General features: G+C 40.2%; 1 protein-coding gene across 2 annotated transcripts in view; it reads left to right on the top strand.

The window, feature by feature from the left end:
- Window positions 1–13,631, top strand: part of TMEM164 (transmembrane protein 164) — a 40,179-nt gene extending 26,548 nt beyond the window's left edge. Inside the window, exons 6-7 of one of the 2 annotated variants that reach the window (XM_030498362.2) lie at window positions 6,746–6,846; window positions 7,219–13,631. In XM_030498362.2, coding sequence (XP_030354222.1) covers window positions 6,746–6,846; window positions 7,219–7,425 — 308 coding nt within the window. In that variant the 3' untranslated portion in view covers window positions 7,426–13,631. The remainder of the gene's footprint in view (window positions 1–6,745; window positions 6,847–7,218) is intronic. The other variant, XM_030498363.2, reaches the window with a different exon arrangement.
- Window positions 13,632–14,707: the final 1,076 nt, after the last annotated feature.

The raw sequence follows: 14,707 nt of genomic DNA, 5'->3' as shown, positions 1-14,707 counted from the left end.
ACAGTATGAATGCCTTTGTCACTTCTGGATTGGTTTACTGTTGCATCAGATGAGTGCTAGGATTGGCAGGAGGGAGGTGCAGTGAGTGAGTTGTCAAGGTGCAAGGAAGAAGACAGGAACCACAGCAGGGCAAATTCAGACCATGGAATGAACCCCTTCATTGAAAAACTCCTCAAACCACATTCATCTACAGCTAAGCTGGTCTTCTGAAGCATATGAGTATGTTCAGATAATTATACTTTATGGTCCTGGGATAAAGGCTTAAGGAGATGACAGCTGAGCATGTGTAATGTCTCTTGTAACTGCCATGAGTATTGCAGCAGTGCATTAACCTGACCTTTTAAGATCAAGGCATTAGACGCCTTCACTGGTGTTCAGGACAACTTAGTTTTTCTAACTGTATATTCTTAACATAATGAAAAAAAGAATTACAATCTAGTTTCCACTGCATCAGCCTTAAAGACTCACAGTTCTTGCCTGTCTTGGTCCTTAAGCTAGTTTGGTCAGATGTTCAGGTGAATTTGACAGGATTAGATGTGCACCTTATTTCAGAGCTTCAAATCGTATTGAAACTTGATCAAAGTGGAATTTTTATTTCCTGAGTGCTGTGAGCAAATGGTATCATTCCACAACAGTTTGAAATCAGAGTTAATTTATAGCAGCTCCCTAGCACTGGAGTTCGAGAGAGAATCTTTCTTGTGTTTTGAGATCCCCAGCATTATTTAATTGAACTAATAACTTAATAAAGCCGAAAAGGATGTTAGTGTTGAGGTTTTTTTAGGATTTTGTCGCTTCAGGGAGCAATCCGATATATGAACCCGGACCTGAAGTTCCAGGATATCAGGTATGTTTAATCGGAGGCCCTTGTGTTGGTGTCAGAGTGCTTGTGTGGCTCTGGCACTTTAGCCTGCAGGGGGAGATAGTCTCCAGCATCCACTGTCGAGGTGGCTATGCGAATTCTCAGCAGTCACAATTCAAATGCAGCTTGTCCACACTGTGGAGATAGTAAACTTGAATTGGTTGTATTTTTTGGGGGGGGTGGTAAAATCTTCTTTTGGAGCCAAACTGACAGTAGTGGCCTTGCAAATTCTGGACAGTCCTATGGTCTGACCCCATGTATTTTAAAAGCTGAATGACTGTTGTGCAGCTGTGCACAAGCAGACAGACAGATACACCCTAAATAATCAAGTAGGTGAGTTGTTTGCTGGGGGTACAGGTGGAATTTTCAGCTTATAAGGCAGGTGCCGTATCTTGATAAGCAATAAACTGTCTCTTTGACTCCAGTCATAAAGCCCTTTTTTAAGCAAGTATCTTCCAAAATGGCATCAGAAGAGATGAAGTTCTATGGCACTGCCAGAAAGCCAGTAGAAGTTGATTATTTCTTTTCCCCTCTTATGGAGAATGCCTCTGTCACACTTCAGCAGATGGACAGAGGCAGGTTTCCAGCTTTCTTAAGGGCACTGCAGTATTTCTCACCTATGGAGAAGATGGGCTAAGTTGTAAGATGTAGAACACAGATACCAAGTACAGACGAAAGGATCATGTTTCCTGTGGCTGTAAACTAGGAAAGTGCAATCGAAGCGTTTGGGGAATCTAAACTTGTGCTTTCCATTGGCTACCAGGACTTGCTGGAAAGGGCGGGGGATTACCATATTTAAAGCTATTTCATGCTGTTGTACCTTTTCTCAGCCACTTCCCTGCTTTTTGACACTTGACTGCGTTTAGCTATATCTTAGCTTTTAAATGAGGTTATAAAGCAGACTTTATTATATACTTTAGTAGTAATGCAGAAAAAAAAATCACTATATAATTGAATATAGTTAGGACTCTAGTTTATCTTCATCCTCAGTGAAATACTTGATAATGTGCAGTACAGCTCTTTCACTAAAACTCCTGGAGACCTGTCAACTCTTGTGTATTATTTTCCTACTCTCCTGCTGGCAGCTTTCATGTTCTTATTTCCAGCTTTACCTCCTGAATTCCATGTATTAGCTGTAAATGCCTGGTTCACTGTCCAGCTGTGCTTGGGCTATGGCACATTGAGCAGCAGGAAGCTGTTGTGTTCAGCAGCCGGAGGTGTGTGCTGTTGCTCTGGCTGCAGGCTCATGCTGCAGTCTCTCTTCTAGCTTGATCATTTCAGGATAATCTTGTTTGATGATTTAAGAGAGCTGGAGAAGAGGAGGAGGGGACAGGTCTCTGTTGTCTGACCCTTCCTTTGGAATGGTGGGGGCCTGTTATGACATGCTTAAAACTAAATAAGGAAGTTAATGTGGCATTATCTGAGTGGGCCTAGGGTCTGTTCTCGGAGATAGAGAAGTTTAGAAGGGTATGTACTGCTATATGGAAGAACTACCACTATATGAAGGAAGAGGAAGAGCTGCTGCTTCTTTATGGAATATGAAGAATGCTTCCTGAGAGGAGCAGGTAATGTAAGACCCCTGTCTGAACTGAATCTGATGAGAGTAGCTGGCATTGAGGGAAACAGAAATCTCCTGGCATAAGGTAGTGTTTTGAAATCTGCACAGATTCAGAAGAGCTGTAGGGGAAACAGTGGGTTTCAGGCTCATCCTCTTGAGAACATTTTTCCTGTTTTCCCCTGGAAAGGAAGTTTTGTCTCTAGGCTGGCTCAATAGGCTTCACTGTTAGAATTAAATTAACCCTTTGATCAAGGGAAATAAAATGGAAATAAATTTGCCTGCACATTTTTATAAGCTTGAAGATGAAGGAATGGTAATAGTTGCTTTGAGGTTTGGATTAAGCAGGCCTACCTGTAATTATAAGACTACTGAAGGGAGAGTGTGTTGGGCTGGAAAAACTGTTAAAGCTCTATTAAGTATAGTGGGAATGAAAGCAAGGCATTAAGTAGGAGAAAGAGATTATTTTAACGCCCTACTAAATTAAAAAGTTGTACTGCATTCAGGTTCTAATGCTCTAATTCAAACAGGGGAGTAATTTTTTCCTGCAATATGTTTTCACAGAAATACAAAAGGAGTATTGCTTTCTATTAAATTGTGTTCAAATTTTTACAAGCCTGTATTTTGAGAACTTTAAATAAAAATAATAGTTCATAAGAACATTAGAACTAGCACAAGACACTGGGGGAAGCAGTGTAAAAGAAGTTGAGTCTCTTTGTCGGTGCTGCGAATTTTAAAGCCATGCTTCCATTTCCAAATGAACTCACCACGTTCAAGGTCAACAAATTCTTGTTGCAGGAGCAGATGATGAACCCTGAACCCTTCAAACTATACGAAATCCTTCCTATTAGTGCTATTGAAATAATGAAGTTTAAATTGAAACAGCCACTGCCATGCTATTTCAACACGAGCAAATATACAGCCTACTTGGGTGGCCCTGGTTTGGGAATGGTCTCAACTGTTTGGGGCCTGAGCATTTTTGAGAATGAGATAAGTGCCAGACTGGCAGTTGGGTTAAGTTTTGGAGAGTGCTTAACATAGAAGAATTGCATGTGATCCTTAGTGAAGAGAGCAGTGAAACTCACGTCTACCTATGGAAATTGGTTTCCTATGTAAGCAGCAAATAGCTTTTGCCAAAGCCAGCGCAGGCCATTCAAACAGCCACTCAGCTGGGTCTCAGTTTTCCTGTTTGTATGTTTCTGTTAACAGACTGGGTACTACAGTACACTGCAGTGTGCCACCACACTGCTCCCTTAAACAGGCATCTGCTGAATAGCGGGACCATAGAGTAAGAAAATCCATAGCCAGTATTTTTCTACTGATAAATGTACAGAAAATATCCCAGGTATGAATTTAAAATGAGTTCCCCAAAGCACACTTGGGAATCCAGAGCACTCTGAAGTGTTTTTGTGTAGAGGTCATTGTTTCCTTTTTGTCCCTTGATGTCCAAATAATGATACTGATGAAACCCACACAGTTATGTTCAGGATTGTGAAGTCTAGCAAGGAGGGATTTTTCTATTACAAAGTGAAATCAAAAGTCTGTAGAGGGTGAGAGCTGCTAATGGATTTTTGTGAGTTCTGCACAGAGAGAGGATGTAGCAGAGTGAAATTCTGTGCTGGAGGAACCCGAACAGCTTTCCTAAGTGACTTCTGAAATACGATTCCCTGACGAGATTGAAGCTGGACATGAGAAGCTTGAGTTCTTATGCCACTGATCTGTTTTGTCACCTGGTGCAATTTCCTCACTCTTTAAGAGACTGCTTTGTCCCTCTTGTTTCATAGCTGGGTTCACTGCTCTATTTTAGTGTTTATATAGTACCTGCACTGTAAGTCCCCCAAATACCAAGGTCTCTGGATTCTAGCTTTTCTGAGCCTTTCCCTCTTTAGATGCTGCCATCTGTTCTCAGGCTTCATAGACGACTTTTGAAATAACACAGGCAACTGCCAACCAGGCGAGTTCACGTGAAACCAGATTTGGTGTAGCACTACTCGGCCAGTTCCTGGCAGCTGTTTTGGATATCTTATTTGAATTTTATCATCTACATTAAACATGCACCTCAAACTGCAAAGACAATAGAAAAAAAGCTTTGCAAGTCAAACAGTGTTTTCTTTACTCTACAGCTGAGGAGGGAGCACAAAGCATTTCTGTATAGATTGGCCAGGTCACATAAAGTTGGTTCAGCCAAAAATAGAGCCCTGGTCTCCTGAACTCTGGCACCAAGGCTGATTGCTTCTTCTCTTGCTCTCTGTAATGAAAAACCATATTCAAGGTGGTGTCATGTATCTGATGTTTTCAGGCAGTGGAATTTAATGAATATCATTGCTATTAAAGAACAGTCTGCAAATAGGTTACCAGCTCTTAGCTCATGCCTCCTGAGTATGTTCAAAGAATTACACTGTTGTGAATTTTTCCTTTGCCTGCAGAGCATTCCACTTCCAATTAGTCATGTAGAGTTCACTTTTACCTTTGGGTTTTGCTTATACTTGAGACACTTCTGACCTTCACCTACTCACTGGATAAAAAATCTTACAAGCTGCCTTATGTTTTCAAAGTAGCTTCTCTGCTCATATTTATCATGGTTGCACCAAGTCACAGCTGGCTAACTAAAGCATGGTGTGCAGTTGTGTCTTAGGTAATTACACTAATATTGTTGCTCATTAAAGTCAATGAGAGATACATGGGGTGCATATGTGCTGCTGTCATTCAAGCATACAATCAACTACATACTAGCAATAGGGAAGCTGTGTTACTATGAGTGGACAAGGAATAGATGTACAGTTTTAGACAACAAAGTGATATTTAAATGAGATTATTTCAGGTAGCTACTGCAAAATCAATCTGCAGTGGCATGATGAAAGAAAACTGTGCAGAAGAGAATTGTAAAAGGGCAACAGGGATAGAAAAAGCACCTCTAGGGATTTTAAACCTGAGACAGGATGCACTACTCTATGGTGGTGTGGCAAAGCAAGTAACAGCACCTATGTGCCTTTATCTACATACGATACTGTACGTAGGCATACTCATACTAGCTTTACTCTGGTGAGTTCTGTCATAGGTAGCTGCACATGTGTAGTTATTGGAGCTCTCAGTAGCCTTGTACAGTATATGCTGAAGTCTGTAATTACTTCCTGATAATTACTGCATGTGCCAGCTAGCAAAGGCTGATATGAATATTGCACTCTGCTGTAAGCTATCCTTTGAGTACTGGATACACATTCCTATATTTAGTAGTATCTAATGGATCAGAGAGCAAAGGCAGATAAAAATTGCCAGTGTATTTTTATAATCGTCTGAAACTCTGCAAGTTCTTACAGCAGCTGAGCAGCATGATGTGCATCTCCTCCTTTTGTGTCCCTAGGTTATTAAAGTCAGAAGGAAAATAATGGCTTTTCCTCATAGCTTACACTGAAATGTTCATGTCTACTAGTGTCAGTCTCGAGGACTCTGTAAACTGGTTTTGTTCTCACCTGATGATGTTTGAATATTTAATTCCAAAAATAGTCTTGTAGCTAAGGGCACTTTTGTTGCATCTGATTTCCTTGGTACATTCTACATCACGTCATATTGCTTGTTGACAGGAAGTTGACAAAACCTAGTTTCAGGAGGAGAGAGAAAGGTGAACCCAGGAATAATGTGCTATCTGCTACTTCATTTGAAGGGCTAAAATACTGTACAGTATCTGTGATATCTACTGATGATAAATTTGTTTGTTGTGTAGGTCTGAAAACGTCTCCAAAGCAGTTTTTAGTTAAAAGCACAGTCTGTCATTAATGGATTGACTACTCTGTACAGTTTTTCTGTTCCTAGGCATGATTGGTACAAGTTGCTTTCTAGTAATTGTTACAAACAACCATAAAATTAGGAAATGGCAATTAGGCTGTGCTGTAATACAGTACTGTGCAGGAGCTGCCACTACCTGTTACAGTTCTGTGCATGCTGAACTCATGGGCCCCATGAGATACATGTGTTTAAGTACGGATAACCTGATTTTTCAAGATTCATTGTATACCATTACTTTAAAGTCATTTAGTACTTCAGTGGTAGAAGGAAGCATAAGGTAAAAATCACTGGTGTTGGTGAAAAATAGGCAAGCTGAATAAGGTAATATATTGTTTTTACTGCTGGATCACAAGGAGGGAAGACACTGTTGAGGATGCTCCAGGTAAGAAATGAGGCTCTCAAATATTATTGCTAAGATGGGATTGAGTAGGTTATCAGCTGTAGCCAGATGCCCTAACATCCACAGAGCAGAGGAGAGAGGCTTATTCATGAGTGTTTGATGGACACAGCAATTCAGCTGAACACTAATGTATTCCTTTCTTTTCAAGGTATCTACACTCCAGAACCACTCTGCAATTTCTGGTGGGCTCTTTTATCCACGGGGTTTATGTTTGTATATCATTTTAGCATCTTGCAGATTCTGGGCTTGGTAAGTAAATACAGATTAATAAATGGATAGTTTGCAAGTACATTCAAAGTTTATGACTAGTTTATATATGGATAAGTCTGCTTTCATGCAAATTTTTAATTGCATGTTCTAATGAGCATTTGTATCATATCTCATAAGTATCAGTAAAATATTTCATAAATTGGTTATGTACCTGCATAAATCCATCTATTAAATGAACAACTGAATTTGGATCTGCTTTCCTTCTGAAAGCTGCCCTGTTTGTATTGAACAAAGGAGCATCACCTAAACGGTTTTGATGATGATGGTAATGTCAAAATTACCATTTTAGGTGTCTGAATCGGTGCAACACAAAAATAGTGTTAATTTATGAATTTGTTGTCACTTTCTCAGGTTACAGAAGTGAATTTGAACAACATGTTGTGCCCAGCCGTCTCAGATCCTTTTTATGGGCGCTGGTATCGAATTTGGGCATCTGGACATCAGACTGTCATGACCATGACTCATGGGAAGCTTGTAATCCTACTGTTTTACAGTGCTGTCCCCATTTTTAGATGTAGCATGGACTTGCTTAGGCTCCCAGCTAAGAAAATAGACTGAAATGTCTCCTCACGTAGTAGTACATACAGGAAGCAGATATACTTATACTGGAAAACAAAGAGGAGGGATGAGAGGACAATGGGTTTATACTTCTCCCCACAGTTTATTGCCTCAGAAACACCTCTATAACCAAGTGAGGTTTTTTTTAACTGCTGTTTCTCACTGCCTATTGCCAATGGCAAAATTAGTGGCCTTATTCTGGAAAAGATTCATGTTTTATACATTTTGTGTAGATTACAGTAGAATCTTGCTAAGCCACCGTTGAAAATTAGGCCCGGATCTGTCCACATTCCAGCAAAGACAGTGGCAGTGCTACCTCGTTTTGACTTATTTTCCATTAAATATAAGTACACTTATAGGATAGGAAATTAAGCTGAATTACAGCACTCTAGTGATGTGAACAGAACACGTTGATACGCATCATGTTGGCTGAACTCTTAGCACTTGGAAGTTGCAAAATGATCACAGTGGAATGGTGTACACTTGGTCTCCCAGTCATAAGTGCAAAACAGGGAGGTTCTACTGTATTTTCTTTAAGCTGGTTGAAAATATTGGGGAACAATAACTCATTCAAAAAATGTTTTTTTGATTGACTATGTAATTTCTAAGCTGCTGTGGATGAGTATCTGTCTGGCTGAGTCCCATCAGGTCTTGATGCTTTGGAGATGCTTTTATTTGAGGGAGTGGAAAAACACCATGTTGAAACAGTTTCAAAAGACCATGTTGCGTGTAAGCTATGATGAGATATTTCATCCACTGTTCTGACCTGACTTTGAACAAAACGTTGTGGTTTTTTTCACTTAGCTTGGACAGGAGGAGGAGTGGAGATACAAAGTCCAATGTTAATTTAAGAGTTTTCTCTTTTTACTTACTAGCTTTTGAAACATTCCTCCTCTGTGTTCTACACTGATCCTCACTCAGTAGAGTGGTTAGTGGAGAAACAAAATGAAACAATGTTCTCTCTCTACACCTCTAATACCTTCATTTATACTGATTTCCAAATACAGACATAAAAAGGAACATTGAATCAGTGCAGGCCTCTACTGAAAAGAAAGTGTTCCAGTTTACTAGTATTACTGAATCTTCCTGTCAGCATGTCTTTTGGAGAACAGGATGTAGATAGAATGATAAATAGTAAACTGTGTGTACTTGTTCAAATTTTCCAAGGCTAGAGGAGAAACTGTTGGGCAGAAAGATGGGAAACCTTGAGTGTGTTTCTCCCAGTGGTTAATTGTGAGCTTCTTATGCAGACTGTTGTATTTCAGGGCTGCAGGAATTTTGTTGTACAAAAGTTTGTTGCAATTTATAGATTCATTGTGTTGTCAAAGCTGTGACTTGTAAGATAAAACCATCATACCTCCACCAGCTGGATCACCTGAAGATATATTTGATATATTCTGAAGTTAAGGTACAGTCATTTATACCTCAAGAAGGAAAAGTGAGAATGAGAAGTGGTTGGCTTTTTCGGGGGGGTTATTTTTTTTCCTTTCTCCTTAAAAGACGTTTCATGGTGAGGGAACAAATGGCAACTTCAAATATTTTTACTCCATATGATTAAAGGACAACTCAGTCAAAGATCTACTGTCCCACATTCTAATTTACAAACTGGTTTATGGTGTTCTTCCATGCCTTGCAGTGTGTATATATATATCATAAATATAGTGTACTCTCCCAACCTGAGACCATGTGACACATACCCAAACTACCCATCAAACATGTATAGCTTGGCTTAGTTGTACAGACTCTATGGCTCCTTGTGTTTTTAATCAGAATTCAGAAAGCAAAGCACCTGACAGTAAGTACCAGCGTTCAGAGTTACCTGTCAATTGTTGAGCTTCCAAATGTCTAAGTACATAATGAATGAAATTATGTAGTAGTCCCACTGCTGCCTCAGTAAAGCAGGGCTTATGTTGCTTGTGGAGTGGGACCTAAAGAAGGAATGTGTTGATATCGAAGGCCTGAATGTGTGGATTCAGCTCCGTCACTGACTGAGCTGCTAAAGTGATAGAAGTTGTTGCCGTTTATTTCAGCAGATTCAGTATTTCCTGATGAAATACAGGGTGTTGCTGGGAGATGCTGAGATGCACAGTGCTGGATGTTAAAGCATGTCCCCTATTACTATACTTCATGAATAGCGGAGTGAAACATACAGTGATTCTTCCCTCCCCATAGTTACTGTCAAGTGTATGATGGCTTATTTATTTACTCAAGACTGTGGCAAAATGCCTTATGTTGGATTCAGTCCTATTGAGAAGGAATGTTTGGTATCACAGTAGAATGATTTTAGCCACGTTTTGCAAATGACTTTTAGCATTATTATTTGCTTAAATTTTCTTTTGTTTTTAAGAATCTTCCCTGGTTTAAAATCTTTTCTTCAGAACATTGTAGCTACTGGAAAAAAGAATCATGTGAAAAATAGCAGCTTTTTTTCTTTAAACTCAACATTTCCTCTCTATATTCGTATGCTTCAGGGCATTCTAAACAAGTATGAAACAGCTGCTGTTTACCACCACTGCCTGCCTCTGGTCAATGAAGACTGCAGAAGCATTTAAATAAGCTCAGGTGTCTCGCTCAGTGCAGGCTGTTTGCTTGGAATGCAAAATGTGAGCTCTTCTGACTGGCTTAGAATTCAGTAGCAGGAATGGCAATGGAATACAGCTGACACGAGGGAAATCACGGGCATTTTGGATGAAAGGATTCTTGGTGTAGTTGTACCACTTGTGCCATTTGACTTTGATAGCGGAGCCACTGTAAGTGGTTGTTCCTGCCTTCCTCCCACTCTGCATCACAGATGTCTCTTTAAGTCTCTGTGCTGTGGCTGTTGCTTTTCTCCCTTATGCTGGTCCAGTTGTTTTGGGTCACACTAGGAACTTCAGGCATAATTTCACAGCATGGAGTGTGCTGACAGAACTGCTCATCAGAGCCAATGGGACACTCGTATTCCCACTCCAAACCATACCAGTGCAGGTTCTGGAGCTTGTAGAACTCTTCTGTACCAATTTAAGTTGCTTAAATGCTTAACTGAACACTGTAATTCAGCAGAAAGGTAGAGAGAGAAGCCAACTTCTACACGCAGCAAGAATTTTAGAAGTATTTGAGCTGCTGTAAAAGAGTTGAATGGTGTAACTGGAGTTGAGCAGGAGGGAAGGCAGTAGAACCTTCACTTTGACAGTCCGCTGTTGCTTTTCTGCTTGTTGTACAACATCAGTGAAGCTGGCTGAATTAGGGCAGAGTCATTTAGGTTGGAAAGGATCTTTATGAACATCAAGTTCAACCATAAACCTTACACTGCCAAGTCCACCACTAAGCCATGCCCCTACATGGCATATCTACATGTCTCTTAAATTCCTCCAGGGATGGTGACCCAAGCATTTCCCTGGGCAGCCTGTTCCAGTGCTTGACAACCCTTTTGCTGAAGAAATTTTCCCTGTTATCCAATCTAAGCCTTTCCTGGCACAACCTGAGGCCATTTCCTTTTGTCCTATGGCTTGTTACTTGGGTGAAGAGACTGACATCTACCTCGTTACAACCTGCTTTTCAAGTAGTTGTAGAGAGTGAGCTTTGTTTGCTCCAGGCTAAACAACCTGAGCTTCCTTTGCTCCAGGCTAAACAACCCCAGCTCCCTCAGCTGCTCCTCAGAAGACTTGTGCTCCAGACCCTTCTCCAGCTTTATTGCTCTTTTTTGGACCCACTCCAGCACCTCAGTGTCTTTCCTGTAGTGAGAGGCCCAAAAATTAGATTATTCTCTTCCTTTCCTTGCCCCTTTTTGCATGCTTTTTAAAGTTAGTATTTCATTTTGATTTATGATATGGTGCCACAAAAGATTGTATCAGCATAGCTGAGTCACAAGCTTCACAGAGGGTGAAGAACGGGTCAGAATGGGAGCAGGAAGACAATGAACTTCTGAAGCCAATGTCCTGGAACTTCACATCCTTTATTCCTCAGCTGTCTCTGGTGTCTGTTTGGAATATGCATCAGACAGAATTTGTTCAACGTGCAGGATATTGGTTTGAATGGGAAAGCAGAATATTTCATCTCCAGAGGGGTTATTTATTCTCTTCCCTGGCAGAGGCTGATTTTCTTTTCCCAGAATGGTTTATTTTATATGGATGATCTCTTTGGTTGCTTTTATGCTTATGTATGCTGGAAATTAAAGAGCAAAACTTTACTGCTGTTGTTGAAAGCTAATTGGCATTCTCTCCTGGGGTATTCTGCACATTATCTATGTCAAGATAACTTAAAGCTGTTGCCCAGTACCTGGTGATGAGATTTTTCCATAGCAGGAATGCAATGTATAATTGGAAGGGTCCTCCCTGGTCAAATGTTCCAAAATCCTTTGTCACAGTGCTAACAATTATGAAAACATAAGCAATAGCTATGGGGCAGAGCAGGAGGTGGACCACAGAGCCAGACAGACTGTTCCCTTCAGCAGGAGCTTAAACTGACTGTAAAATCTCACCACTGGCAACTCAGGCACCACCCCAGAAACAATTCTTGTGCGGTGCCAATGCCTTGATTTCACCAAGAAGTCGGTATGTATTGAGGTGTCTAAACAGAGCCTCTACTCTCTTAATTTTTAGTATTGTAGGCACTTCAAATATAAGAAATAAGGGGTGATGAAACCGATTACTCTTTCTGCCAGTGAACAGAAATTTCTGTCTCAATTTGCCTCCAAATGTACACATAAATGAAGCATTGTCATCTACAATAAACTCGTTCACTGATGGGTTTGTTTATGCAGCCTTACAGTAAATAGCCCTCTAAAGCAGAAAAGTCAGATTTCTGCACCCACCATAACAGCTGGCCATTCACCTGTGAATAGTGAGGTTATTGTGCCAAGGCTTTAGCTCTCCAGGGTACATGCAGTGCTGTTCTTCAAGGATTCAGACACTGTTCGCAGTGTTTGAGCTCCATCTATTTGTTTAACACCCTCCTATTTAAGCACCAAAGAAGAATTTGCATCTTGTTTCTTTCAAAGGGTGAAAATTAGCTCCTGAGCATGCTTGTATAAATCAAGGAAAAGCCACAGTCCATGAACACAACCTGGGTTTGGTTCAGCTTCTTGGGGCTCGACACATGCTGCTTATAAGCAAAGGCTCCTTGTGCTTAAGCAGATGCTGCCTTGCTGAAATTGGGAGACAAGAAAAGTCACTCCATTTGCATACCTTAAGATTCTAGAGTACCTCATTGTAGATTTATCCATCTGTTTCTGGCCACAATCAGGGTTTTGATATTTCTGTATATTTGATATCATTTTGTAAAGCCCAATTGTATTTTTCTTTCAGAAATGGCTATTTGCAACTGTTAAATTACTGTACTTTTATGTCTGAAGTCTTGCATATAAACCCCAGGCATCTGTTTTCTATGCATCTATAGCTGATGGAAAATACAAATGTGCTGGTTTTCTCAGTGTTGCCATTGTTTCACTAGAGGTGGATACTTAGGAATTATGTTAGTCCTAATAGCAAAGCTCTGAAAAGGCCAAAACCGGGGAAGAGGTTGGATGTCAGCCCTGTTAGGAGGCAGAATGTTTCTGTGGGCAGACAAGTCAACTCTGATGTTTTCATTTTTACAGTGACAAGACTCATAACAAACCTGTTGATTTTTGTGATCTTGTACTTTAAGTGATATTGCTGTAAATTCGTCTCGCAGCTTTTAGTGTAACTTAGTCAAAGCCAAGCTGTTTTATAAATGATGTTATTTTTCTTCAGGGCCAATTTTGTACTTTTTTTAACTTATTTCTGCATTTACTGAGTCATTCTCTCAATGCTGCAGAGGACGCAGCAGGCAGAACGGCGAGTGTACCCACACCACTCTCAGCAAGGAGGCTGTGCTGGGCAGCGGGGCTCAGGCACTGCCCTGAAGCACAAAGCAGTCTTGGGAAACTTGCAGTTCTAGTTCTGGAACTTTCTAGTTCAAGCATGGCATTATCCAGGCACAGAATGGTATGGCAAGGGTGAGAATGGATGTGGAGAGGCTCAACTGCCACGTATGCTGTTAGTTCTGAATAATTTGTAAGAGTGTTATAAATTTTGTAAACTTTTTAATGTGCTAAAACTTGGTTATGAGGTAACATTTACAAATAAGGGGTAATTTGTGTACTTGGTTTTGTATTTTGGTCTGACGGTATTTTTTGTTGTTGTGCCCCAAGTCCAGATTACTGGGCAAATAGTTGTTAAACCTTTGAATTAAAACAAATAAATGCATTTTAATGGATCCTGTACAGTTTTGTTATCATTCTAATTGTGCCGGGCACTGAGCCTGTCTTGCTTAAGACTTCTTGAAGCTAGATAAGAAAATCGAATTGACTTTGCACTTAAGTTTGTAATATTAACAGAGTCATGGAGGGACTTTACTGTTAGATAGCTAATCATCAAATCAGGTAAGAATATGGATTCTCCTGTCTTAAGCAGTCTGTACTACTAGATGTAGTCTGTCTTGTGCATATCATTTCCTGTGAGGACAATGATTACTGGGATTCCTGGAAGTTTTAAGCATCTAAGTATGACCCGTGCCTGTTACCTGTCAACCCACACAAGCGAAGCCAGAGTTTACTGGCAGACCTCACTGCAGGACATTAATCCTTTAATCACTGTTTGAATATTCCCTGTCCATGGCTTCCAGGTAAAGAGCTCAGGAAACAGTATTATAGTATGATGGTGCTTTCTTTATGCTTCCTCTACTGTTCTTCCCACAACCTTAGCAGTGTCTTTTAGTTCCTGTTCTATGTCACTTCAGTAGAAGATTGTAGAACATGTATGGAACTTTTCAGCTCAAAGCCTTGTTCATAAAGCTCCCATAATTAAGGTACTCGGACAACCTCATACCATAGATGATGGCAAACTAATTTTATGCACTTCTGAAATTTTTCTGGCTGTAGTTTAAAAATACACTTAAGTAGACTGCAGTAATGTTGTGACCCAGTACATCTCAGTCAAGCAGGTTATTTTCTTGTGTAAGGTTCCTGGCAAATACTGTTCCTGTAAAAAGAACATACTGGATATGCCACCTCTGTTATTATATGTACATTGTAAAAGTTTGACATTCTTATGCAGCTGGGGAACAGAACCAGTTCTCCAGCTTCATTTCTCTTGAGCAGTATAAAGACTGATAAAACAGCTTAAATGGCAATCTAGTGTGAAGTGCTTTATGGAAACCTGGGATGAACTAAGCAAGCAATTTCCTTTTTCAGGCACTGCTAATTGTCCTCTGCAATTGTCTCTCTATAGCTAATTGTAAGTCAGCCTTTCATTGTTTAATACCAACATATATGTAAGAATAA

Source organism: Strigops habroptila, chromosome 9, assembly GCF_004027225.2.
Source record: "Strigops habroptila isolate Jane chromosome 9, bStrHab1.2.pri, whole genome shotgun sequence".
NCBI classification, from domain to species: domain Eukaryota; kingdom Metazoa; phylum Chordata; class Aves; order Psittaciformes; family Psittacidae; genus Strigops; species Strigops habroptila.
Note: the sequence above shows the minus strand (reverse complement) of the source record. Positions and strands in the feature narration are given on the sequence as shown.